The 26243-nt window shown below is 41.8% G+C and overlaps 1 protein-coding gene across 16 annotated transcripts in view; it reads right to left on the reverse strand.

The window, feature by feature from the left end:
• The window catches only part of LOC114784939 (NACHT, LRR and PYD domains-containing protein 12-like), a 100311-nt gene that overhangs the window by 41316 nt on the left and 32752 nt on the right, over positions 1 to 26243 (reverse strand). The window contains exons 6-16 of one of the 16 annotated variants that reach the window (XR_003748958.1): positions 25989 to 26162; positions 25237 to 25410; positions 18326 to 18499; positions 17806 to 17979; positions 17273 to 17446; positions 16865 to 17020; positions 16679 to 16792; positions 16200 to 16562; positions 16015 to 16111; positions 15682 to 15777; positions 15445 to 15478 (exon numbers count right to left, since the gene is read on the reverse strand). The exons of 1 other annotated variant lie outside the window; for it this stretch is intronic. Coding sequence is in view for 5 of the 15 variants with exons in the window: in XM_028970830.1 (XP_028826663.1) it covers positions 15442 to 15478; positions 17273 to 17446; positions 17806 to 17979; positions 18326 to 18499; positions 25237 to 25410; positions 25989 to 26162 (907 nt within the window). In the remaining 10 variants the exon portion in view is untranslated. Of the gene's footprint in view, positions 1 to 14355; positions 15479 to 15681; positions 15778 to 16014; positions 16563 to 16678; positions 16793 to 16864; positions 17021 to 17272; positions 17447 to 17805; positions 17980 to 18325; positions 18500 to 18973; positions 19031 to 23376; positions 24269 to 24383; positions 24544 to 25236; positions 25411 to 25541; positions 25719 to 25988; positions 26163 to 26243 lie in introns of those variants that run through there. 14 more of the 16 variants (XR_003748956.1, XR_003748957.1, XR_003748959.1 and 11 more) reach the window with 14 other exon arrangements.

Here is a 26243-nt window from a genome sequence, read left to right on the forward strand (position 1 = left end):
TATAAGATATAAGAGGAAACACACTCACAAAATCTAAATGTTCTGAAGAATAATAAAGGTCCAGTTTCAACTGCAATAAAGACTCAATCCAGGATCCAGGCTCTCAAACCAGCCTGATCACATGACTTGACACATTATACTGTATACCAGATGCATTCTGAAGATTCTGCTGTTCCTGACATTTACATTTAAGGCATTTGGCAGACGCCCTTATCCAGAGCGACTTACAACATGCTTCCAAGTTACCATCGATGAAGTGATCAATTTTGGTTCACTAGGACCCCCAACTATTAATCCAATCTTTTTATTTGCTCTGTTGTAGTTTCTATACATAAGACAGGCAATAAGCTGAGCTGTTCTGACCTCGAGGGGAAGTTCATTCCACCACCGAGGGGCCAAGACAGAGAAGAGTCTAGATGAGCGTCTTCCTTTTACCTTCAGAGATGGGGGGACCAGGCGAGCAGTACTGGAGGCTCGGAGTATACGAGGTGCAGTGCGAGGTGTAATAAGGGCTGTGAGGTAGGATGGTGCTACTCCATGTTTGGCTTTGTAGGCCAGCATCAGTATTTTGATGCGTGCAGCTACTGGGAGCCAGTGGTGGGAACGTAGCAGAGGGGCGGTGTGGGAGAATTCTTAACGTTTCAGTCTTAACCTTTGTCTGTGTTTCCCCATCCACAAAGTACAGACCCGGAATGTTGGGAGTCTTTTCTGATCCTCTCTGTCCCGCCCGCACCCCAAGTGACAAGTTGCTTGTTTCGCTGCTTTTTAAGCAGGAGTTGTCACAACACAGTAATAACTTAGTTCATTCATTAAATTGCTTTAGTCCTCTAAAATTAAATGTCCTCTAAAATTAAATTAGTTTAGCTGACACATGTGTGTGAAAGGGCAGTGAAAGGACTTTTTCTTTGATGTATTTCTGTTTGGGGCTGTGAACAGTAAGGAGCTGCACTGTCTGCTGCTCCCCTTTACTCTGGATTTTGTCCCCCGAGGAGCTCAAACACCAGACCAGAGTTCCTGGACCACCGAATGCAGCCACGGTCCTGTAATTCCCCGCACTAGAAGACATTTCCTGCATCAGTGTTCCGGGTTCTGGAGTTGAACTGTGAGTGAGGAGTGTGCTGAGTGAGGAGTGTGCTCTTGTCGTGTCGCTGTGGCTCAGAATCTAGTGCATGTATTCCTGCTGTCGTTCTTGTGCTTGTATTTCAGGTGGAGGTGTGTGAAGTGTCCCCGTCTCCCCCTGTCCCAAAGCTTATTCCTCTGTGTTGCTTTGTCCCTTTATTATTATTAATACCACTTTGTAGAACTTATCTCCCCTCTGTTTCTGTCGTGTCACTGTGAAGTTGGGGCAGTGGTGGCCTAGTGGTTAAGGAAGCGGCCCCATAATCAGAAGGTTGCTGGTTCGAATCCCGATCTGCCAAGGTGCCACTGAGCAAAGCACTGTCCCCACACACTGCTCCCTGGGCGCCTGTCATGGCTTCCCACTGCTCACTCAGGGTGATGGGTTAAATGCAGAGGACAAATTTCACTGTGTGCACCGTGTGCTGTGCTGCTGTGTATCACATGTGACAATCACTTAGTAAAGTAAAGTAATAGTAATAGTAAAGTGCATGCAGGTAACATGAATGTTGCTGTTTTGTGCTAAATAAAATTAGATGTTTTAATTAAAGTTTAATTAAAGGTAAGATAAGATGAGATGAGACAAGGTGATCCTTTATTAGTCCCACAATTGGGAAATTTACATTGTCACGGCAGAAAGTGGAGAGCAAAAAATGAATATGCCAACCATTAAAAGCTCACTATACAAATATAGTCTGGAAAAAATAGTGGATTAGAGTACACATTAGAGTGTGCTGTGCTGCTGTGTATCACAAGTGACAATCACTTCACTTTCTATTAAAAATATCAGAATATACCTAACTATATAATTTTGAATGCCTGTATACATATATTATACATATATTATAAGTTATACATAATTTATATTATAATTAAGTGTACATATGTACAGTGTGTGTTTATAAGTGTACATGGTGTACTGGATGTGTGTGTTTGTGTGGTCAGCTGTCAGTGGTTGGCGGGAAAGACATTCTGAATCTCTGTCCCACATCGTGGTGCAGCAGCCTGCCACTGAAGGAGCTTCTCAGTGCTGTCAGGGTCTCCTGCATGGGGTGGGAGATGTTGTCCACCATTCTCTTGTCACTCACCACCTCCACTGGGTCCAGAGGGCATCCTAGAACCGAGCTGGCCCTCCAGATCAGCCTCTTTCTGTCCCCAGCAGAGATGCCACCTCCTCGTGGAGAAAATGGCTTTATGTCATCTATAAGAAGACTGTAGATAGTTTTAGAAATAAAAATTGGCATATTTTTTAAGTGGTTTTTGTCACGGTCCCAGCTCCGACCCCCCGGTTGCTCCCACTGAACCCACACACTCCAGCAATCACAGAAGAAGAAGACACAGCGAGGACATTAAGTCCAGGCTCGTTCATAGTTTGATTTCTGTCTCTGTGCTCCTGCCGATCCTCGCCCTGGATCTCTGGATCTTCCCTGAACTCTGGCTTTGATTCATGGCACGCTTGACTCTTCATCCTGACTAACGCCTCTGCACTGTCTGATCACCTGACCTGACCTGGCCTGTCTCCATGCTTCTTCTTGTTCTGCCCCTCTCTCATTATTTCTTTGCTCCGCTTTTTTCCAAACAGAAGAAGCAGGAATAATAATGAAGGAATAATTGCATTTAGTTAAGTTAATTTCTGCTGTTAAGTTTGTAAATGTCCACCTTAATAATTTTTTTTATTATTGGTAATTTAGCTGACAGTAAATACTTGTATTTACATACATATTGATCCACAACAACAACAACATTTATTTCTTATATAGCCCAAAATCACATACAGTATGTCTCAATGGGCTTTGACAGGCCCTACAGTTGACACCCCCCACACTTGACCCTACTCCACACAAAAAAAAACTCTAGGAGAGAGAAAAAAGAAAGGAAGAAACCTTGGGAAGGAGTGATACAGAGAGGGACCCCCTTCCAGGGTAGAGTGAGCCTGCAAATGGTGTCAGTGCAGGGTTGGATATGATATAATGAGTCCCACGGTTGTAGGGTTGGAGAAGTCCAGGATGTATTCAGTGTCATGGTCTAGATTACGTGTCCACAATGATGTTACTGGTCCATTTGAAGATCCCTGAAGCTGTAGTTGTAATGGTGGTGGTGGCTGTGGTGACCCTCTGGTTTGTTTCATGTTTTGTCCTTGTTAAGCAGTTGTCAGGAACCAGGATTTATCTGCTTGTCTCTTCACTGGGGTCTGCCAGTAGTCTGGGTGCTTGATTCCGTGTCTCGGAGAAAAACAAACAGAAGCAGCGGCAGACGGTTGCACAGTACGACCGATACTGAAATCTGTGGTTATAATGGTATATTGGTGCTACAGTGGCCCGGTACCCTAACTAGGACAGCCTAACTGGTGAATTTAACTTTGTCTGTGTCTAACAGGGGGACTCTGTGATAAACTGGACTTTATAATTGACACTGCGTCAAAATCAAGTGAAATGAGGGTCTAGGACTTTAGCAAAAAGCCAGAGAAAACAGATAGGTTTTGAGATTGGATTTAAACACTGAGACTGTGTCTGAGTCCCAGACACTGACAGGCAAGCTGTTCCACAACTGCGGAGCTCTATAGGAGAAGGATCTGCTCCCAGCTGTGACCTTCTGCACCTTTGGTACCAGTAGTGACCCCGCACCCATTGATCGAAGGGGGCGTGGCGGTTCGTAAAGAACCAAAAGTTCACTCAGGTACTGTGGGGTGAGACCATTTAGAGCTTTATAGGTTAAAAGTAGGATTTTGTAGTCAACCCTAAATTTGATGGGTAACCAGTGCAGTGATTGTAAGACTGGGGTGATGTGGTCAAATTTCCTGGTTCTGGTTAGAATTCTGGCTGCAGCATTCTGTACTAGCTGGAGTTTACTCATGCACCTACTAGAGCATCCAGACAATAATGCATTGCAGTAATCTAACCTTGATGTAATAAATGCATGGACCAACTTTTCTGCATCATGCATTGAAATGATATTTCTTATTTTCGCAATATTTCTAAGGTGAAAGAATGCTATTCTAGTGACATTATCTACGTGCGAACTGAATGAGAGACCTGCATCAATGATGACACCTAGATCCTTCACTTCAATACTCGGTGAGATAGAAAGGCTATCCAGGGTTATTGTGTAGTCAGCCAGTTTATGCCTGGCTGCTTGAGGCCTGATTACGAGCGCTTCTGTCTTGTCAGGGTTTAACAGGAGAAAGTTGGTGAGCATCCACTGTCTAATGTCCTTCAGACAATTCTCTATTTTGTTCAGCTGCTGCCTTTGATCTGGCATTGCTGACAGATACAGCTGTGTGTCGTCAGCGTAGCAATGAAAGCTAATACCGTGTTTGCAGATGACGTTGCCTAAAGGTAACATGTATAGAGAAAAAAGTAACGGACCTAGGACAGAACCTTGTGGAACACCAAACTCTACTTTACTATGTGAAGACGAAACACCATTGATGTCCACAAACTGATATCGGTTGGTCAAATATGATCTGAACCATTCAAGGGCTGTTCCCTTAATCCCGATAACATTCTCTAACCTGGCAAGGAGAATAGCGTGATCAATAGTGTCAAACGCTGCACTCAGATCAAGCAGGACAAGCAGCGAGATGCGTCCCTGATCAGAGGCTGTTGGAAAATGTATATAAGTTATCATGCTACTAACCTTTACTACCTTTTTGACATATATATCCCACATGTATTAAACTCTATTAATCCTTTTGACATATATATATATCTAGCATGCATTAAACTATATTAATCCTTTTACTATGCGCACTACATTGAATCATTAGTCTCTCCAGAAACTGGTGGGCTAAAGGCTGTTTGCAGAACAGAATGACCGCGACCAGATAAGAGGAGGCCTGCAGCCGCGGAGAAGCAAGAAAAACAAGAAGACCTTGGCGATGGAGTGTCTACTAAAGAGACAACCCTACATGCAAATTATAAGCTTATTTGGTGTGATCCTGTGATGAATGTACCGCCCTATTATTGAATAAAAAGAGAGGAAGCGGAAGAGACGGCAGAGCTTTTTGGAGGCTGCTGTATTGGTCGTCTCTGATCGCTCTCCTTGCAAGTAAAAGAACTCAACTTCTTCGTGTCATTCTTCTCTGGTTTATAAGTGTTGGAACGGCGTACAACTCTAACATTTTATTGGTCCTTCGAGCCGGATTCCAAGACACCAAAGGATTCCAGCGGACGGGACGGATACCAGGAAATCCTTGGCCAAGGCTGACTCCTTAGTAGGGGTCAGAGACAGACCCCTTTGGGGACTGGGAGGCCGACCGTCAGTTGGGATCTGGAGGTTGACGGAATCTTACGAGTGAGAGAAGGCACGGGGGTAAGTTGACTTCTGTTTAAAAGAAATGGAATGAATGGTAACAAGAGGTTACAAGAGGTAACAAGAGGTTACAAGAGGTAACAAGAGTAACAAGAGGTTACTTAAAGGAAACAAACCCTGGGTATTCTAGACTCTGGCAGGTAACGAAGGCAGTTAAATTCCGTGGGGGGGCGGACCCCTCCCGTAAAGGGTTAAAATCCGCGGGGAGGACGGACTCCTCTGTCAGTGAAAAGGAACGTTCAATAGTAAAATAAGTGATTTAAAACTCATACAGGTGTATGAGAGTGCGCGCGGGTGTGAGTGTGTGGATGAGTGGGGGTGAAAGTCACTAGACGGACACTCCATACAAAACCTCACAGGGAAGGAAACAGCGACCCCTCGTGGACGCAGAGGCAAGGTATTTCCACCCCAAATGATTTGAGGTAGAAGTGAAATACACCACGAGAGGAATTTTGATACGCTGTCCTGTGAACAAATACCAGTGTTTTAGGATACCCCAGGTACAACACACTGGTCAAAATTTAGGTCAAAATGGGTAAGGGATCCAGTAAACCAGAACCGAAAGAAGAACTAAAATGTAAAGACTGGAGGTATGTAGAGCAGATTAACAAAGCCTACGTCGAGCCGTTAAATAAATGGATAACAAAATACGGGTTTGATGGACAACTGAGATTAAAACGTCTAATTGAGTTACAGGGAGCCATAAAACATACATGTAAAAATAAGGAGAAGCAAATGAAGCGAGAAGGGGTTGAGGCTTTAATACAGTGGATAAAGATAGCAGGAAAGAGAGAAGAAGGGGAGAGGAAGATAAGACAGGCTAGAGAGAATGCAGCACGTGAGGAGGAAAGGGAGAGAGAGGATCAGGCAGTTAAAGTGATGGAAGTGGAGAAAACTATTCTGTTTCTCCGCAAAGAAGACCATGAAGAAACTGGAAGTAGGGGAAGTCAGAGGGAAGGGGTGCGTAGGGCTGACGAGGAAGGAGTAGGGGAGGAGGGGGCAATGGGGGCCGCTAGTGCAGCCACCAGCGCTTCCCTCTGTGCCTGCAGCTCCTCCCCTGTATCTGGATATGGGATATGGCATATCCACACCATGCACATAGACAAACTGATAAGAACTAAAAGGAAAAGACAAACCTATAAAAAAATTGACACCTTTTGGGAAAACACTATGCGGGATACAGACACATTTTACCATGTAGGCAGAGATAGAGAGAGACAGGGAGGACGCAGGGGAAGAAGAAGAGGGGGTGTCCAAGGACGAGGGTGGAACACACAGGGCCAATGGAGAGCAGGCTGCTGGTCCTGTGGGAAGGCTGGGCACATAGCCAGAGACTGTCTAGCAGGGCCGGGAGATAAGGGAGTAGTAGGGAGATCAGTAAATGGGGGTACAACAATAGTCACTGCTTCTAAACCAGTTTGGGTGAGAGACCCCAAAGGAACATCATGTAAAACGTGTCCATCCTTTTTATCCCAGAATGCCCTGTTAATTTGCTGGGAAGAGACGGCTTACTTAAATTAGGTTTGGCACTCGTCTCCACTCCGTAACAGGTGTGGAGCTCATGCCCTCTGACGAACTACATGTCACCATGTGGTATAAAAACTCTCCTTGGCCTGATCCAATATACGAAAAGAAATTGTCACGACTCACGCCAACAACCATAGTCATTCTTTATGTTTACTCGGACGGGCAAGGTAACGTGGTGGCGGGGGTCGCTTTACCTAGCAATGCTCCGGGTTGGTATCCACCGCACATCTCACTGTATAAAAACAGAGAGAGGAGTTGGAAGTCGTTGGGCACCATAGTTCAAGAAGGTGACAGCGCAACGGATTTGGGCAGACATGTGGGACAAATTAGAGCATAATTTGGAAATGGCTGTATTGGACAATACAGACCAAGACTGGAGTACTCCAGAAACCAGTGACATTTTCTGCTCACTGAAGAAGATGAATCAGAACTAGCACAAATCCCTCAATCATTGTGGTCACAAGGACCGTCTGATGTAGGACTGATAAAAGGAATTTTGCCGGTACAAGTCAGACCCAAAACAGAATATCGGCCTTGCATAAGACAATATCCGCTTAATCCTGACACACTAGAAGGCACACCAGTGATACGTGACTTACAGCAAGCAGGGGTTATTATAGAGAGAGATTATTCCCCCTGCAATACACCTATATTCCCGGTGAAAAAGCAAGCTCCCTCGGTGGGATGGAGAATGGTGCAGGATCTGCAGGCAGTAAATGCTGCAGTAGTACAGCGAGCTCCGTGTGTGCCTGACCCACACACATTACTAAATTCCTTAAGACCAGATGCGCGAATATTTACTGTGGTCGACATTAGCAATGCCTTTTTCTCCATTCCCATAGACCCAGACAGCCAATTTTGGTTCGCCTTTACATTTAAGGGGAAACGATACACCTATACTAGGCTTCCCCAGGGCTATTGCGAAAGCCCTACTATATATTCCCAAGCCATGCATGCCAGCATGTCCAAATTTCAACCACCGGGGGGAAGTCAGATTCTACTTTACGTTGATGATATATTAGTGGCTTCTCCGAGTCTGGAAGCATGTAAAATTGACACTGTGGCCCTCTTAAATCACCTAGCTATAGAGGGGCACAAAGTTAGTAAAAACAAATTGCAATTGTGGAATCCACAAGTCAAATACCTGGGTCACCACCTCAGTGCAGGCGGCAGAACTATTCTAGAAGAACGGAAAACAGCGGTCCTACAGGCGCCAAAACCAATTAATAAAAAACAAATGATGTCATTCTTAGGATTAACTAATTATTGTAGAAGTTGGGTACCAAATTACGCTGAGATTACTTCCCCACTCACGGCTTTAATTTACACTGAAGACCTGAAAATGACATCACCGCTAAATTGGACGTCAGAAGCAGAAAAAGCTTTTTGTGATATTAAACAGGCGCTGACCTCCAATTTAGCTCTAGCCTTGCCAAATTATAGTAAACCGTTTATACAAATGGTGGACTGCAAAGACAAATATATGACTTCTGTCCTAGGTCGACAACATGGAGACAACCTGAGACCGATAGCTTATTTTTCATCCAAATTAGATAATGTAGCCCGCGCATTACCACACCGTGTGAGGGCGGTGATAGCGGCGTCGATGGCAGTAGAAGCAAGTGCCGGAATAGTTTTATTCCACCCATTGACCCTTAAGGTCCCACATGCAGTGGCTGCTTTACTACTGCAAACCAATATGATCTTTTTATCACCTGCAAGGCACCTCTCCTGCATGGCCACGTTGCTGTCACAGCCACATCTCACTATCGAACGATGCACCACATTTAACCCAGCCACATTGTTAACTTTACCCGATGACGGAGAATAACACGAACACACAGCTAAATCTAGATTAGATTTAAGTGACCAACCTTGCCTCAGGGTGAGGTAATATTCATCGATGGCTCTTCAAAGAAAAATTATTTGGGAAAAACATAAACGGGCTACGCCATGGTGACAGCAGTGATTAAAGCTGACAACTTACCATCAACTTTTTCAGCGCAAGCAGCCAAAATAATTGCTCTAACTGAGGCTTGTAAATTAATGAAAGGGAAAGATGTTACTATATATACTGATAGCCAATATACATTTGCTCAGTACTGGCGGAATAGGGGAATGGTTACATCTACAGGAAAATACAAGTGCAGGACAGGAGTTCTGATGAGACACTCCAGCCTCTGTGTGTGGGTGTGTGTGTGTGTGTGGGTATGTGCGTCTACACGCATTGGCAGACCTTATCTCTCTGGTATGTGTGTGTGTGTGTGTGTGGGGCCTATCTATCTCTCTCTCTCGTTTTGTTTTGGAACTCTTAGCAATAGATTTTACCGTCTGGGCAGCAGCACAGCGATTTACAACGGGTCTCCACCTTATTCAGATTTAAAGGGAATATGGGAAATATTTTGAATTTACATTTTGTGTATCTTGTTTGTTTGTTTTCTTTTCTTTCTGAGAGTTTTAAAATTAAGTTTGTGAAAAGCTGGGGAAAATATATACATTACATCTAAACTGTGCAATTTTAAATGAATATTGTACTGTTGTATGTACACTTTGGGTTATTTTTTTCTGGGTTTTGTGTTGTTTTATTTTATTTAAGAAGGGAGATTTCCCAACGGCTGCACTGTTTGCCTCTGTTACTGTGTCTTTGAATAAGGTCCATCACACCTACACTGACCTACACTGACACTCACGCTGAATACGAAGACATAACACACTGATACGCATCCCTCTGACAAGTGAATTTTTTCTTTTCTCATTGTTGATTCTAGTGCAGCCATGTAAAAGAAGCACAGTGGAAGACTGGAAAAAAAAAAAAAAAAAAAAAAAAAAGGCTTCACATTTATATTGTACTGTGGATTTTATTTCATTTCATTGTGTTGCCCCAGCCAATGACCGATATGATGCTGTATTGTTTTTTATTTAAATGGTAGCATTGGGATGACTACATTATTCTGGTTATAACTTGCGCTGTGCACTTTTTGTTTCCTTGAACCCAGACCGAGAGCATTTAGAGAATAATTATTATTATTGTTATTTACAGCAATAGGGTTATTGTCTCAGTTTTGGTTTGGATTTCAGTTGCATTTTTGCTGTTACATTTCTGTTTCTGGGTCACATTATTAGTGGAAGATGACAAGGACCTGTCATCCAAACTCCTCACATCCATTACTGTAAAACAGTTGTTGTTATTTATTGCCTTTTGTTCCTACCATTGAGTATTTCTTCCAAGGTTCAGCAAGCCTTTAACTGCCCTCACTCATTATAAATCGATGTCTTCTCAGGTGCTGTGGAACCCTGATGCAGAGCAGGCCCTCTTAGCTTTGAACAGACTCCCCACCCACATTAGGCCTCCAAAATTGTGACCGTATCACCTCTGTTCTCCTTCACTATGTCCTTTAGCTGATTTTTCATGCATTCTTTTTTTATTTATTTTTGGGAGGTGCAAATTTTTGTGTAAAGACGAATCGGGTGCGTAACGGATGTTGGATGTTACTGCTGTAGCAGTCTTGGATTTTCAGCATGACTGAGGATGTGTTTCTACGCGGGTTTTTGATGCAATTTGGATGTTACCTTATCGACAACTGTTAATTTAATTTTTTATTATTTACAAATTTTTTATGAAAAAAAAAAAACATAATTGATACATGCTTGATGTGGTAAAAACAACAATTGGCTTCTTTAAGTGGAGCAAGCAGCTAAGGTCACTCAACAAGATTGCGTGCTTTTTATGGGGCCATGACCATTATTACAGGTAAAACCAGCGGTTATAACTCAACCAGATTGTCGTTGCAGAAGTTGGGATCAAGTTTGGGATCAGGTTGTTTGATCGATTGCCCACAAACACCACCGGGTTGTGTGTCTTAGTAACCCTTTTATTACCAGTGTCCATATATCCAACAACAATAAGTAACCTATTATTCAAAATAGACAGCCTGGTGCCTGCAGACTGGCACCAGACGAAGCGGTCAACCCCGCCCTGGGAGAAGCTAACAGATCCAACTTACATAGATGCAATTGGGGTTCCCAGGGGGGTGCCTGACGAAAATAAAATAGCAAATCAAATAGCAGCGGGATTCGAATCAACCTTGTGTTGGTGGTGTACGATTAATAAGAACGTAGACAGGATCAACTACATCCATTACAATGTTCAGAAATTAGGAAATTGGACACAAGACGGTTTTGAGGCCGTGCATGGGCAATTATCCGCCACTTCCCTAATGGCTTTTCAGAACAGAATAGCGCTTGATATGCTCTTGGCTGAGAAAAATGGGGTTTTGCGCCGTGTTTGGAGAGCAATGCTGCTCGTTCATACCAAACAACACAGCTGCAGGAGGCAGTCTGACATTGGCCATTGACGGCCTGCGCACCCTCAACCGGAAGATGAAGGAGCATTCAGGGGTGGAAACTACGATGTGGGATTCCTGGATGAATGTATTCGGGAAATACAAAGCCCTAGTTCAATCCGTTTTAACTTCTATGGCTGTATTTGCAGCAATTCTGACCTTGTGTGGATGTTGTTGTATTCCTTGTCTGCGCGGTCTTGTGAACCGTCTCATCACTACGGCCTTATCACCCAGGGAGGTTGATCCCACACAGTTATACCCGCTCTTGGAAAAAAAAATAAAATGTATTTTTTGATGTTTTAATTCTGTATTTCCTGAATTTATCAGACTTTTTGTTGTTTTAATTCTGAACTTCCTGTATTCATCAGGCAAGGTGCTGTTTGCATAAGGCTGGAAACGACGTTCAGAAATATGGTGACTTATGGTGATAGGATGGTAGAATATGGATCGCTCAGCAAACTTGAATCTGCTGATTCAGAGAAAAAAAAAAAAAAAAAAAAAAGCAGCGTTTTGAATCGGCAGGGTAGCGTTTATTCTGTCCTCTCCTGAACAGAGACACCACGTTTTTGTTCTCTTGAATGCTTGGTTGGTTGCATTGTGGTTTCGATTCTGTGCGTCCTGTGGCCTGTTCTCAGCACCGTACTACAGTCCCTATGTGGTCCAGAACGGCATTGTCACTCTGTGTGATATACACGATTTTTCTATTATTTTTATTATTGTTGTTATTATTAAGAAAAAAAAAAAAAAAAGTCCTATTTTTTATTGTTCTTTATTCACGATTTTTTCTATTATTATTATTATTAAGAAAAAAAAAAAAAAGTCCTATTTTTTTATTGTTCTTTATTCTATTATTATTGTTGTTATTATTAAGAAAAAAAAAAATTAGAACAAGGTTTGTTTCATGATAAACAGGGGGGAAATGTTGGAAAATGTATATAAGTTATCATGCTACTAACCTTTACTACCTTTTTGACATATATATCCCACATGTATTAAACTCTATTAATCCTTTTGACATATATATATATCTAGCATGCATTAAACTATATTAATCCTTTTACTATGCGCACTACATTGAATCATTAGTCTCTCCAGAAACTGGTGGGCTAAAGGCTGTTTGCAGAACAGAATGACCGCGACCAGATAAGAGGAGGCCTGCAGCCGCGGAGAAGCAAGAAAAACAAGAAGACCTTGGCGATGGAGTGTCTACTAAAGAGACAACCCTACATGCAAATTATAAGCTTATTTGGTGTGATCCTGTGATGAATGTACCGCCCTATTATTGAATAAAAAGAGAGGAAGCGGAAGAGACGGCAGAGCTTTTTGGAGGCTGCTGTATTGGTCGTCTCTGATCGCTCTCCTTGCAAGTAAAAGAACTCAACTTCTTCGTGTCATTCTTCTCTGGTTTATAAGTGTTGGAACGGCGTACAACTCTAACAGAGGCCAACAGCAGGTCATTAACCACTTTAACCAGCGCTGTCTCAGTGCTATGATGAGGTCTAAATCCTGATTGATATACTTCGTGGATATTGTTACAGTCAAGATATGTGCTCAGCTGCTGGGCTACAACTTTTTCTAAGATTTTTGATATGAACGGAAGGTTGGATATCGGTCTATAATTTGAAAGCTGACTGCGATCAAGATCCGGCTTTTTAATCAGGGGTCTAATGACTGCTACCTTGAACGAACTTGGTACGTGGCCGGTGCTAAGCGACGAGTTAACAATTTTGAGGATAGAATTTATAACATTGGGTGCTATTTGCTTAAGGAGCCTTGTTGGAATCGGATCCAAAGCGCAAGTACATTGATTTGATGATGAGATTAATTTGATTAATTCATGCTCTTTAATAGGGTTGAATCGTTCTAATCGGTGGTCTATTAGAAGATTATTTTCGATGGAAATATCGGCGGAGCTATTTGTTGTGCTTTTAATCTTCTCTCTATTTGCGACAATTTTGGTATTAAAGAAATTCATAAAATCATCGCTACTATGATTATATTGAGTGGTCGCATCCATTTCTGTCTTATTCCTGGTTAGTTTGGCTATAGTTTTAAACAGGAATCCAGGATTATTTTTGTTTTTGTCTGTTAACGAGGACAGATACGTTGATCGAGCCGCGCTAAGTGCCTTCTTATAATTAAGTAGGCTCTCCTTCCAAGCTATTCGGAATATGTTTAATTTACTTTGACGCCATTTGCGTTCTAATTTCCGGGCGGTCTTCTTAAGCGAGCGCGTGTGATCATTATACCAAGGAATTAAGATTTTATCTCTTACTATCTTCCTTTTGAGGGGAGCGACTATATCTAACGTACTACGCAGTGTTAATTCTAGACATTTGGTCGCTTGGTCAAGTTCAGCGGGGTTTGACGGTGAGTTTATCAGCGTTGATAAATCTGGTAAGGTATTAATAAACCTCTGTGCCGTACTTGATGTAATTGTCCGTTTGTCTCTATAACGAGGGGGATTGACAAAACCTTGCATTTACACACGTATGGACGTAATATCATTCACAAATCCTGTCTAACACTTTCTCTCCATCTTTTATATTCCTGTATAAAGGAACCTGTTAAAGGAATGAAAATTATTCATATCTGTCAGTGTTACGTCCCGTGGTGATGTGATGTGTGGTCTGTGTCTTGTTTGCATTGTCCTTTTTGTAGGAGGAACTCCTCCCATACCTGACGCTGATTTGCTCTCCTGTCAAGAGTGAGGCTGTTAAAGATGCCGTGGATCTGCTGAGACGGAGGAAGAGGGAAATACGCCAGACAGATGCCCTGTTCACAGCAGTCTGCACTGTGATTTTTCATGGCCTGACTGCTTTGTTGTCTTGTGTCAAGGCTTGAGTTGTACTTCTTTCGATTTATTAAACAACATGGTTAAAACGTTTGTGCCGTTTCCCTCTATCTTTCTGATGGTTTACATTCCTGACCTAAACCAGGACGTAACAGTCAGTGTAATGAAACCTCACAGTTGTCACGTCGCCGTCTAGGGGTTGGGAAAAGTGACAACATAGGAGAAGGACGTGTGAGACGGGAATACACACATACCAGGCCGAAGTGAAATATCATGCTTTTATTTACAGTGAGGAGTGAACAACCAACTAAAACCTAGAGTGCTGTACATACCAACAACACACCATAAAACGATAGACTATACAATTTACACAACAAAAACGCACACAGAGCACCCCCCCAAACCTCCCTATGGCCCAAAGGACGTAACACAGTTCACAAAAAATACATTTCAAACTTTTTATTAAATTCATTTAAGTCTGGTTGGCGTATAGCTGTGGGTCAGAAATTGTATTATTATACAACAGACTGTACTAAAAATTTATATTTAAATAAATAAATAAACAGTAAAATAAATATAATGTAGAAATGTACACTTTATAAAGCCTTTATAAATGAACAGGTATTTTTTTCTTGACTAGCTTTGCATATATAAAGGTAAATAATAGTTATAATGATTCATGAGAAAAAACAGGTATGATCGAGTAAGAGTAGAGCAGATGTAGATGAGGATCCCACTTTTTACAGTTTTGTTCATCAAGGATGCAAAGAGAATTTAAGAAAAAATCCAGCAGATGTTGATCAGGAAACTCCTCCAACCTCCTTTCATCACACCACTGTGTTCCATCAGGAAGAGGCCACTGTCTGTGTGAAGCTCGAAGATGTTTCGGCAGGACAGATGCTGACGAGATGATCCCACCCTCATTTCAACTTCTGTTCTCTTTCTGGGTGTGTCTGGCCAGGCGGTCTTCACTTCCTCACCTCCGTCCATCTTGTCAGTGTAACTGGGCGTGACTCCTCTCGGTGTTGAGTGGTTTCTGGCTCTGGTGTGTGTGAGGTCAAGGGGCAACGTATGATGAAGCACGGTTGTGTTCACGGGGACAATCTCTGCAGTCCTGTTTATTGATGTTCCAGCCAATCGTCACCTCTGCTCCTGCGCAAGAAGACGCACGTAGAAACAGACATCTCACGCCGTCCGGAGTACGTAGAAAACAGACTTGGACGGCGTTAAGGTTTTTGAATCTGGACATGGCTCTGGTCTGTTGTTGGTGAGCACATGGTATATCTGCGTACATCTCCCTCTCTTCTCCTACCCACAATTCTTCAGACCAACAACTTTCAGCCGCTGCTTCTATTTCTTCATTTTGACCAAGTCACCTTTATAAGTTCTGCAGAGGAAACACACACAAAAATCTAAATGTTCTGAAGAATAATAAAGGTCCAGTTTCAACTGCACTACAGACTCAATCCAGGATCCAGACTCTCAGACCAGCCTGATCACATGACTTGATCCAATTTACTGTATACGAGATGCATTCTGAAGATTCTCCTGTCCCTGACATACTGGGCCTCATTTATCAAACATGCGTACCATCATTTCTTCGCCCATTCGGCGATTTATCACATTTCGATGTGAGTGTACGATACACAGAAGTCCACGGCTGCTCTCAGATCGCGTCCACACTTCCTGTCAGCAGGAAATCAAGCTGTGACTGAATAAATTACAGCATCATTACTTTTAAATGATGTTGAGCAGCCAGGATTTCAGGTGATGGTTCTTATGGGTTTTATATGATTAATGAGCTTTTTTATCGACTTTTCTAATTGTGAGATTATAGGTCGTGTAGTTACGTTATACAGATATTCCCATGGCAACCATTATTTTTTACATATTTTATGTCATTATGTTTCGACTCACAAGTACCTTGTGTGTAATTATGTGCAGAAATCCAGGATAAACTAAACGATGAAAGAGAGCTACTTAAGAGCAATGGCAGTCATCATATTCAGCCCCGGCAGATCTGTCACCAGACGGGAGAGGAGATACAACATCACGTACAGTCGCCATGGTGGAGCGCCGTGTCAGACCAACTGAAGGAACTTCTATACGTCAGAAAAAGCCAGACGGCATCTTGTCTGTGCGCTTCTGGACAATATAGCGCCGGACGAGTGGGTTCCATCTGATGCTCCGCAGCATGATGGGCTGATGCCGAGAAGAAGACAGGACATCATTCAACATCTTCTAAAATGTGACTTCTAACTACTTATCCTTGGCATGTGTGCTGTTAAAATAAGACAGAAGGTTTGTAGACACTTTATTCTTCTTTATAGTTTTTCATATTTTCACTTCTGTCTTTTAATGTTTGATCATCTCTGCTAATAAACCAGACGTCTCCGATTTTCTATGCAGGACGTGTTCAGTCAGGATCCACGGTCGTGGTTGCCGTCCCAGATCGCCACTGCTGCTTGACGCTGGTTTATTAAAATTAACATTGATCAAGTTTACATTTGTCTCTGTTCGATGAAAGAACCACATTAAAATATATTTCATATTTTTAGTTATTGATGAGTAAACTGCATATTCATACCTCAGCTGGAGTTTGGAGAGTTACGGTGCGGTGATCTGCTTCCATACGTGCAATTTATCACCCTTTTATTCCACGTTTCAAGCTGCCAAACAGCACCATTCTATTCCTCTCCGCCTGAATAAATTAGCATCTTCGTTCTTTTTGTGCTTTCAGTGCAACAGTAATAGTAGAAAAAGTCGTCTCTACCTCGGTTATAATGACGTCGAGTTCCACTTCAGAGCCTCTTTGCCACCTTCATGTCGCCAAGATTTCGGGCGCGGCCATGTAAATTATGCTGATTTCAGGGTGTTTCATCCACCGGATTTATAATTTACCAAGACGGACGTGTGAGTACATACGGATCAAGAATCACACGTAAAATTTACTGTGATTTTTACACCAAATACACATTTGTATTGATAAACGAGGCCCATTGTGAATAACAAATAAAATACAGTTATTATATTCACTTATAATACAGTTATTATATTCACTTACAATTATATTCATATTTCACAGAGAGAGAGAGAGAAAGAGAAAGAGATAGATAGAGAGAGAGAGAGAGAGAGAGAGAGAGACTGATTACAATCATTCAGTCCTGATATCAACACTCACTGTAGATTCTCCAGGTTACAGTGTGGATCCTCCAGTGCTGTAGAGAGAAGTTCCACTCCTGAATCCTGCAGATTATTGTTACTCAGGTCCAGGAGTCTCAGACGTGAGGAGTTTGATCTGAGAGCTGAGGATAGAGCTGAACAGCTCATAGCTGATAGTTTACAGTACCGCAACCTGGAAGAAACATGATGATACATCAGATTATTACAGCCATTATTACACTTTTTTTTTACCTGTAGATAAAACACACATTTATCATGAATTTTATATTTAGTTTTAATAATTTATTCCACCTTAAAAATGTACTCAGATGTTTTGATGTTTTTACTCAGAATGATGTTGAAGGTGTTTTTCTCCCAGATATTAAAAAGAGTTTCATGATGAATGAAGAACATTAACTTTTCACCACTTTCTAAAAATGAAACCATGTCTTCTATAAAACTGATCAAAATAAAACTCTGCTGCTGAAATGTATTTTTCTCCAAAAGTATTTCCATGAAAAATTCATATTCAGTCCTGATATCAACACTCACTGTAGATTCTCCAGTTTACAGTGTGGACCCTCCAGTGCTGTAGAGAGAAGTTCCACTCCTGAATCCTGCAGATTATTGATACTCAGGTCCAGGAGTCTCAGATGTGAGGAGTTTGATCTGAGAGCTGAGGACAGAGCTGAACAGCAACCAGCTGAGAGGGAACAGCTCTGCAGCCTGGAAGAAACATGATGATCCATCAGATTATTACAGTCATTATTACTCTTTATTTACCTGTAGATAAAACACACATTTTATATTTAGTTTTAATAATTTATTCCACTTTAATAATTTACTAAGATGTTTTGATGTTTTTACTCAGAATGATGTTGAAGGTGTTTTTCTCCTGGATATTAAAAAGAGTTTCATGATGAATGAAGAACATTAACTTTTCACCACTTTCTAAAAATGAAACCATGTCTTGTATAAAACTGATCAAAATAAAACTCTGCTGCTGAAATGTATTTTTCTCCAAAAGTATTTCTATGAAAAATTTATGTTCAGTCCTGATATCAACACTCACTGTAGATTCTCCAGTGTACAGTGTGGATCCTCCAGTGCTGTAGAGAGAAGTTTCACTCCTGAATCCTGCAGATTATTGTAACTCAGGTCCAGGAGCCTCAGACGTGAGGAGTTTGATCTGAGAGCTGAAGACAGAGCTGAACAGCAACCAGCTGAGAGGGAACAGCTCTGCAGTCTGGGAGAAACATGATGAAACATCAGATTATTACAGTCATTATTACTCTTTATTTACCAGTAGATAAAACACACATTTATCATGAATTTTATATTTAGTTTTAATCATGTATTCCACTTTAACAATGTACTCAGATGTTTTGATGTTTTTACTCAGAATGATGTTGAAGGTGTTTTTCTCCTGGATATTAAAAAGAGTTTCATGATGAATGAAGAACATTAACTTTTCACCACTTTCTAAAAATAAAACCACGTCTTGTATAAAACTGATCAAAATAAAACTCTGCTGCTGAAATGTACTTTTCTCCAAAAGTATTTGCATGAAAAATTTATATTCACTTCGGATATCAACACTCACAGTAGAGTCTCCAGTTTACAGTGTGGATCCTCCAGTGCTGTAGAGAGAAGTGCCACTCCTGAATCCTGCAGATTATTGCTACTCAGGTCCAGGAGTCTCAGACGTGAGGAGTTTGATCTGAGAGCTGAGGACAGAGCTGAACAGCTCACAGCTGAGAGGGAACAGCCATACAGCCTGGAAGAAACATGATTATCCATCAGATTATTACTGTTATTATATATTTATCTGTAGATAAACTCATACAATTTGTTTTAGATTTAGTTGTAATCATTTATGCTTATACCATTATTTGAAGTGCTTCAAGTCTATCATTGTATTTGTCTCTTCTGGAAAGGTAGGAATCTAGACTTTGTTTACTGTCTGTTTTTAAGCTCAGTTGTTGGACTGTGTTGAACTATCAATTGTGTGGTGTGTATCAGTGTTGTTTTTGACAACCATCCTAGATTTAGTCTTAGTCTTAGTCTTTTGGACTATAATGTTTATTAGTTTTAGTCAAATTTTAGTCACTTCTATATGTGATAGTTTTAGTCGACAAAAACTCAAAAAGGTTTTAGTCTAGTTTTAGTCAAAAAAAGGAAAAAAGTATAGTCTTTTAACAAATTAATTTAGGTCAATACGTATTGGGGATTTCTGCTGGGCAGTGTCACACATAAGTTGTGAAAATAGAAGCAGATCTATAAGTTCAACACATTGTGAGCTTGCAGATCAGCTATTTTCACCAATAATTACAATAATAAAGGAATGGTTTTAGACGTATAAGGTTTCCACCCAACTGCAAATACTTTCTGATCTAATGATTGTGCATTACACACAGATAAAGTGGTAACAGTGGAATCAATGTCCATTACTCCAAAAAAGCCAAAAACAAAAACATTCTACTTCAACAATTGTGGCTTTATTTCTCAGAATTTTCTAAAGTACAATGAATATACACATGCCCAAAATATGAGTGATGGATGAGGAACACATATGCTCAACTTGGCCTTGTCTGCCAGTGCAATTAATATGCATATTATTTATAAAAACAGACATCATACAATCCCACATCTCAGAGGACCTGTCCTGGAGCATTAACACCTCCAGCCTGGTCAAGAAGGCTCACCAGCGCCTCTTCTTCTTGAGAACATTAAAAAAGAACCAGCTACCCACTACCATCCTGTTGAACTTTTACCGCTCTACAATAGAGAGCATCCTAACCAGCTGTCTCACAGTGTGGTATGGAAGCTGCACTGTTGTTGAGCGTAAGGCGATGCGTAAGTGGGTGGTGAAAACTGCCCAGCGCATCACAGGGACTCCACTTCCATCCATTGAGGAAATCCAGAGGAAGCACTGTCTGCGTCGAGCTCACAGTATTCTTAAGGACTCCTCCCACCCGACCCATGGACTGTTCTCTCTCCCGCCTTCAGGCAGACGGTTCAGGCTACCACGGACAAGAACCAGCAGACTTAGGAACAGCTTTTTTCCCCCAGAGCTGTTTCCTTGCTGAACTCCTCTGCCCCCCCCCATACACTCCTCATAATCCCTGCACTGTACTACTCCTGCACATACCACTTTATCCTGCACATATCACTTTATGTATATATATATATATAACTTATTTGAACTGTATCCTGCACTTGCTGCTTATTGCACTTCTGGTTAGACCTAACTTGTACATGTGTACTTGTACATGTGTAATGACAATAAAGTTTAATCTAATCTAATCTAATCTAACTCAGGTGGTCAATCAGTGATAGTTTCAGGTTCCCCTGAGGTGTAGGGGGGTTTAGGGATTTATAGTGAAGGTCACTCCAACAGCCATCAATCCAAACCTTGCATCTTTCCTTAATCCTCCTTTTTCATTTAGCCTTTTACTTCACAGCAACAATGTGTTTGAAACCTTTTCCAGTAACCATCTCTTACAGGCTTAGGAAAACATACTCACTGCAGAAAACAACTACCCCACCCTGTCATCTACTTCTCAAACAAGTGTGGTAGGTGGGCTCTGGATCTGTCAATCTGCTGTATAAAGGTGGTAGTAGCCATTGTGTCCCTGAGCAAGACACTTAACCTTAAGTTGCTCCAGGGGGACTGTCCCTGTAACTACTGATTGTAACTCGCTCTGGATAAGGGCGTCTGATAAATGCTGTAAATAAAAAGCTGACTTCATCTCTGGCCTCACCACTCTCCACTCACTAGACCTCCTGGTGCTAACAGAGACCTGGATATCCCCTCAGAACACAGCTACACCTGCTGCCCTCTCTTCTGCCTACACATTCTTCCATACTCCTAGTGCAAACTGGGAGAGGAGGGGGTACTGGCCTTTTAATATCACAAAATTGGTCCTTCACACCACTGCTTCTCCCTCATCTTAACATCTCTTTGTTTGGATTCCATTCAGTCTTAGTTTCTTCTCCTGTGAACATCTTTCTCATTGTCTTATATCACCCTCCAGGGTCGTTTGGGAACTTCTCCTTAGACTTCAACCTTCCACTAGCCAAACTCCAATCATCTTGCCTTCTTCCCTTTCTACACTCTTTTTCCTTGTCCAACATCTTCCCCACACACAAAGGAGGGAATGTCCTGGACCTGGTCTTCAGTAGTCCTTCTCCGACCTTTCTTTCACTCCACTTCACATCTCTGACCACCACTTCCTGACCTTCACACTCACTCTACCTACAGGATTCACAACTTCCCCCATCCATCCTTCATTCGACACAACCTTCACACTGTCTCACCTTCATCTGTATCTTCCTGCATTCTTTCACATCTGACTACCTCTGACTCATTGTTCTCCTTACCACTAGAGACAGCCACTAACTCTTTCCTCACCTCACTTTTTCCCTTTCTATGGATCACCTCTGTCCTCTATCTTCTAAACCCAAAAGGACTTCTCCAAAAGGACTTCATCACATCAGATGAAATTATTCAGATTATATCTACAGGCAATCCAATCACATGTCCAATAGATCCAATCCCATCCACAATGCTCCAAAACATCCCTCCTGACCTCATTTCTTATATCATAAACAGCTCAATCACATACGGCCATGTACCATCTGCCTTTAAAACAGCCAGGATTCTTCCAATCCTAAAGAAACCTTACAGACGTCAACAATTACCGACTGGTTTCTCTCCTCTAATTTCTTTCTAAAATCCTTGAGGACTGCGTCTACAATCAGCTATCACTGGATTCTAACCAGTCTGGCTTCAGAACAGCTCATTCTACTGAGACGGCCCGTCTGGCTGTATCTGAGATGCTACATGTGGCCAGATTGGCAAAACTGTCATCGGTTCTTATTCTCCTCGACCTCTGCAGCATTTGACACAGTTAACCACAATACTCTTGTCTATCCTGAAGAGGCCTGGAATTCCGGACTCAACATGGCAGTGGTTTGCTTCCTACCTTGATGCGCGATCTTATCAAGTGACTTGGAAAGGATCCACCTCTGCCTCACATAGACTCTACAATGGTGTTCCTCAAGGCTCAGTACTAGGTCCTCTCCTTTTCTCCCTCTACACGAGATCACTTGCTGAGGTCATTTCCTCACATGGGTTATCCTACCACTGCTATGCCAACGACACACAACTCATCTTCTCTTTTCTTCCCTCTGATCTACATGCTGCTTCCAAAATCTCTGCATGCCTAATTGACATCTCATCTTGGATGGAAGCCCATCACCTCAAACTCAATCCCACCAAAACTGAACTAATATTAATTCCAGCAGATTCTTCACCACATCAGGATCTTGCTATTTACCTGGACAACTCACAGCTCTATCCTTCTACAACAGCCCGCAACCTTGGAGTAACAATAGACAACCAACTCTCCTTCTCGACTCACATCAGCAATCTTTCCCGCTCATGTAGATTCCTTCTCTACAATATCAGACAAATCCGTCCTTATCTGTTAACACAGGCCACGCAGATACTGGTTCAGTCCTTAGTAATGTCACGACTGGACTACTGCAACTCCCTTCTAGCGAGTCTACCACTATGTACCATCCGACCTCTACAACTAATACAAAATGCAGCAGCACGGCTGATCTTTAACCTTCCCAAATTATCCCACACCACCCCTCTGCTACGTTCCTGCCCAGTAGCTGCATGCATACAGTTCAAAATACTGATGCTGGCCTACAAAGCCTAACCTTGGAGTAGTACAGCCCTTATTACACCTCGCACGGCACCTTGTATACTCCAAGCCTCCAGTACTGCCCGCCTGGTCCCTCCATCTCTGAAGGTACGAGGAAGACACTCATCTAGACTCTTCTCTGTCTTGGCCCCTCGGTGGTGGAATGAACTTCCCCTCAAGGTCAGAACAGCTCAGTCACTGAGTATTTTCAAATGGCAGCTCAAGGCCTTCCTCTTTAACTTGTAACCTTCTTATTGTCTGACTTGTGTATAGAAACTACAACAGAGTGAATAAAAAGATTGTATTCATATTGGGGGTCGTAGTGAACCAGAATTGATCCCTTCATTGATTGTAACATGGAAGCATGTAAGTAAGTAGCTCATGTAAATGTAAAATTTTCTCCTGGAAATTAAAAAGTATTTCATGATGAATTAAGAACATCAACTTTTCATTTTCATTCACAATAACTGTTTATTTGTAATAAAGGTATAATTCTCTAAAACTCCACTTACTACCACTTCTTCTTCACTTACTGCGCTTTGCTGTGAAAAATAATAATACAAATTACTCACATATACAGTCATGGACAAAAGTGTTGAGAATGACACAAAAACTGCTTTTCATAAAGTTTGCTGCTTCAGTGTTTTTAGATCTTTTGTCAGTTGTTTCTGTGCTGTACTGAAGTAGAATTACAAACATGTTATAAGTTTCAAAGGCTTTTTGGACAAATAAATGTCAATCAACTTCTGGGCCAAATCCTGACTGATTGCGACCCGTTCCTTCATAATCAGAGCTTGGAGTTTGTCAGAATTTGTGGGTTTTTGTTTGTCCACCCGCCTCTTGAGGATTGACCACAAGTTCTCAGATGGATTAAGGTCCGGGGAGTTTCCTGGACCACATGGATGATTGGGAGAAGTTGCGGATGATGTTTTGGTACCATTCTTTACCCCGGTCCTCAGCAGTCCAATCTCTGTACTTTCTGCAGAATATCAGTCACTTTTCTTGGAGAGAAGTGGCTTCTTTGCTGCCCTTCTTGACACCAGGCCATCCTCCAGAAGTCTTCACTGGTGGCACCTCGATCCCGCAGCTGAATCACCTGGTGCTTTCTGGACTTTCTTTGGCACCCTGAAGCCCTCTTAACACTTGAACTTCTCTCCTTGAACTTTTGATGATCCGGTAAATGGTTGATCTTAGTAGCAGCAATATCCTTGCCTGTGAAGCCTTTTTTATGCCACGCAGTGATGACTGCTCGTGTTTCCTTGCAGGTAACCATGGTCAACAGAGGAATCATCACCCTCCTTTTAAAGCATCCAGTGTTAAAGAGAGGATCACTGAAATGATCTCAGCAGGTCCTTTTGGGGCAGGGCTGAAATGCAGTGGTAATGTTTTCCATTAAAAGTAAGTTTTACTCACCAAATCCAACTTCAGTCCGTGATGTTGTTGGGTGGAATTGAACAAATCCGTCTCTCCGACTGGCTGATATGAAATCTGAACAAATCCAGCGCAGCAATTGGCTCACTAAACCGGAATCGGAAGAAATGATGCGCAGCGATTGGCCAGACACTAATCCCGCCTCAGGAGAAATCGGAAACAAACACAGCACAGCCGTTGGTCAGCAATTGGAACGTCGGAACAGAGAAGAATGAGATTCAGGACGCTGCATCAGGGAAGTCAGCAGCCTTGTGAAGGACTCTACACACCCCTCACATGCACTCTTCACCCTCCTACTATCAGAAAAAAGGTACGGAAGCATTCGGACCCTCACTGCCAGACTGTCAACAGCTTCATCCCACAGACCATCAGACACCTGAACACTCAGGGACTTTCCACTTTAAACTGACACACACGCACGCACGCACGCACGCGCACACACACACACACACACACACACACACACACACATACACACACAACCTCTTATGTTCAGAAGATATTATTATATTTCTATTAAAGCAGTATTTGAACAATTTTTTTAGAATTGGCACCTTCATTGCTAATTTCTCTGGTTTTTATCGCTGTCTGTCTTTCTTCTTGTTCTCTACATGTTTAGTTTGCCTTAAATGTTACTCTTGTATTGTACTTTAGCTGGTTTGTTGAAACATTGATTGATTTTAATATGTGCTGCCTAATCTGTATGTAGCTGAAATTACAATAAAGCTCAACTTGATCTCGAACCCTGAGTGTCTCCATGGAAACCAGAAAAAATTCCTCCGGGATAAATAGACTTTTTCTGATTCTGTGTGTAACTACTGATTGTACGTCTCACCGTAGATTCTCCAGTTTACAGTGTGGATCCTCCAGTGCTGTAGAGAGAAGTTTCATTCCTGAATCCTGCAGATTATTGAAACTGAGGTCCAGGCGTCTGAGACCTGTGGAGTTTGATCTGAGTGCTAAAGACAGAGCTGAACAGCTCACAGCTGAGAGGGAACAGCTTTGCAGTCTGGAAGAAACATCATGATAAATCAGATTATTACAAAAAATCTGAATTAAACCTGTATGCACATATAAAAAAACAAACAAAAGTAATATGCATAGGTCATAAATCTGTAGAGAAGCAGAGTCCACTAAAAACATTGTTTCACTATTTAAATCTTCGTCCCAGTTCTGTAAGTGTCAGGGAACCAGTGCAGGGATGTGAGAAGATCTGGACTCATGTTCTCTCTCCTCTTGGTGTTTGTTAGGATTCTAACAGCTGAATTTAGAACAAGTTACAGCAGCTGTCTGGAGAGAGAACTGCAACAGTCTAACCTACAAGAGATAAAGACAAGGTCCTGTTTAATAGAATTATCCCTGGTTTCTAAGAATGATCTCTATAATCTGAGACTTGGTTCAGTTTGTAAATGAGGAGAAATCCAACATTCCAGAGAAACAAGAAAAATACATGTACAAATACAAATATTATTTTTTATTCATTGTAATTTACAATAAATAATACAAAAAAATTGGCAAATTAGCTGATTTTTGGTTTGACCCTTGCATATAGTATTCGAACAAACTTCAAGTTAGTCTTGTACCAACCTGAGAGTCTCTAGTTTACAGCATGAAGACTCCAGTCCTACACAGATGTGTTCCACTCCTGAATCCAGGATCTTGTTGTTACTCAGGTCCAGATCAGTCAGATGTGAGTCTGGTGACTGGAGAGCTGCTGCTACAGTCTTACAGGACGATGCAGTGAGGTTACAGCCACCCAGCCTGTAAAGACAGAGAAGATGTCCATCATATTTACAGCTGTGTATTACATGATATTTGATGGATCATTTCAGCTGTAGTGAC

Source organism: Denticeps clupeoides, chromosome 2 (genome assembly GCF_900700375.1).
Source record: "Denticeps clupeoides chromosome 2, fDenClu1.1, whole genome shotgun sequence".
NCBI lineage: Eukaryota > Metazoa > Chordata > Actinopteri > Clupeiformes > Denticipitidae > Denticeps > Denticeps clupeoides.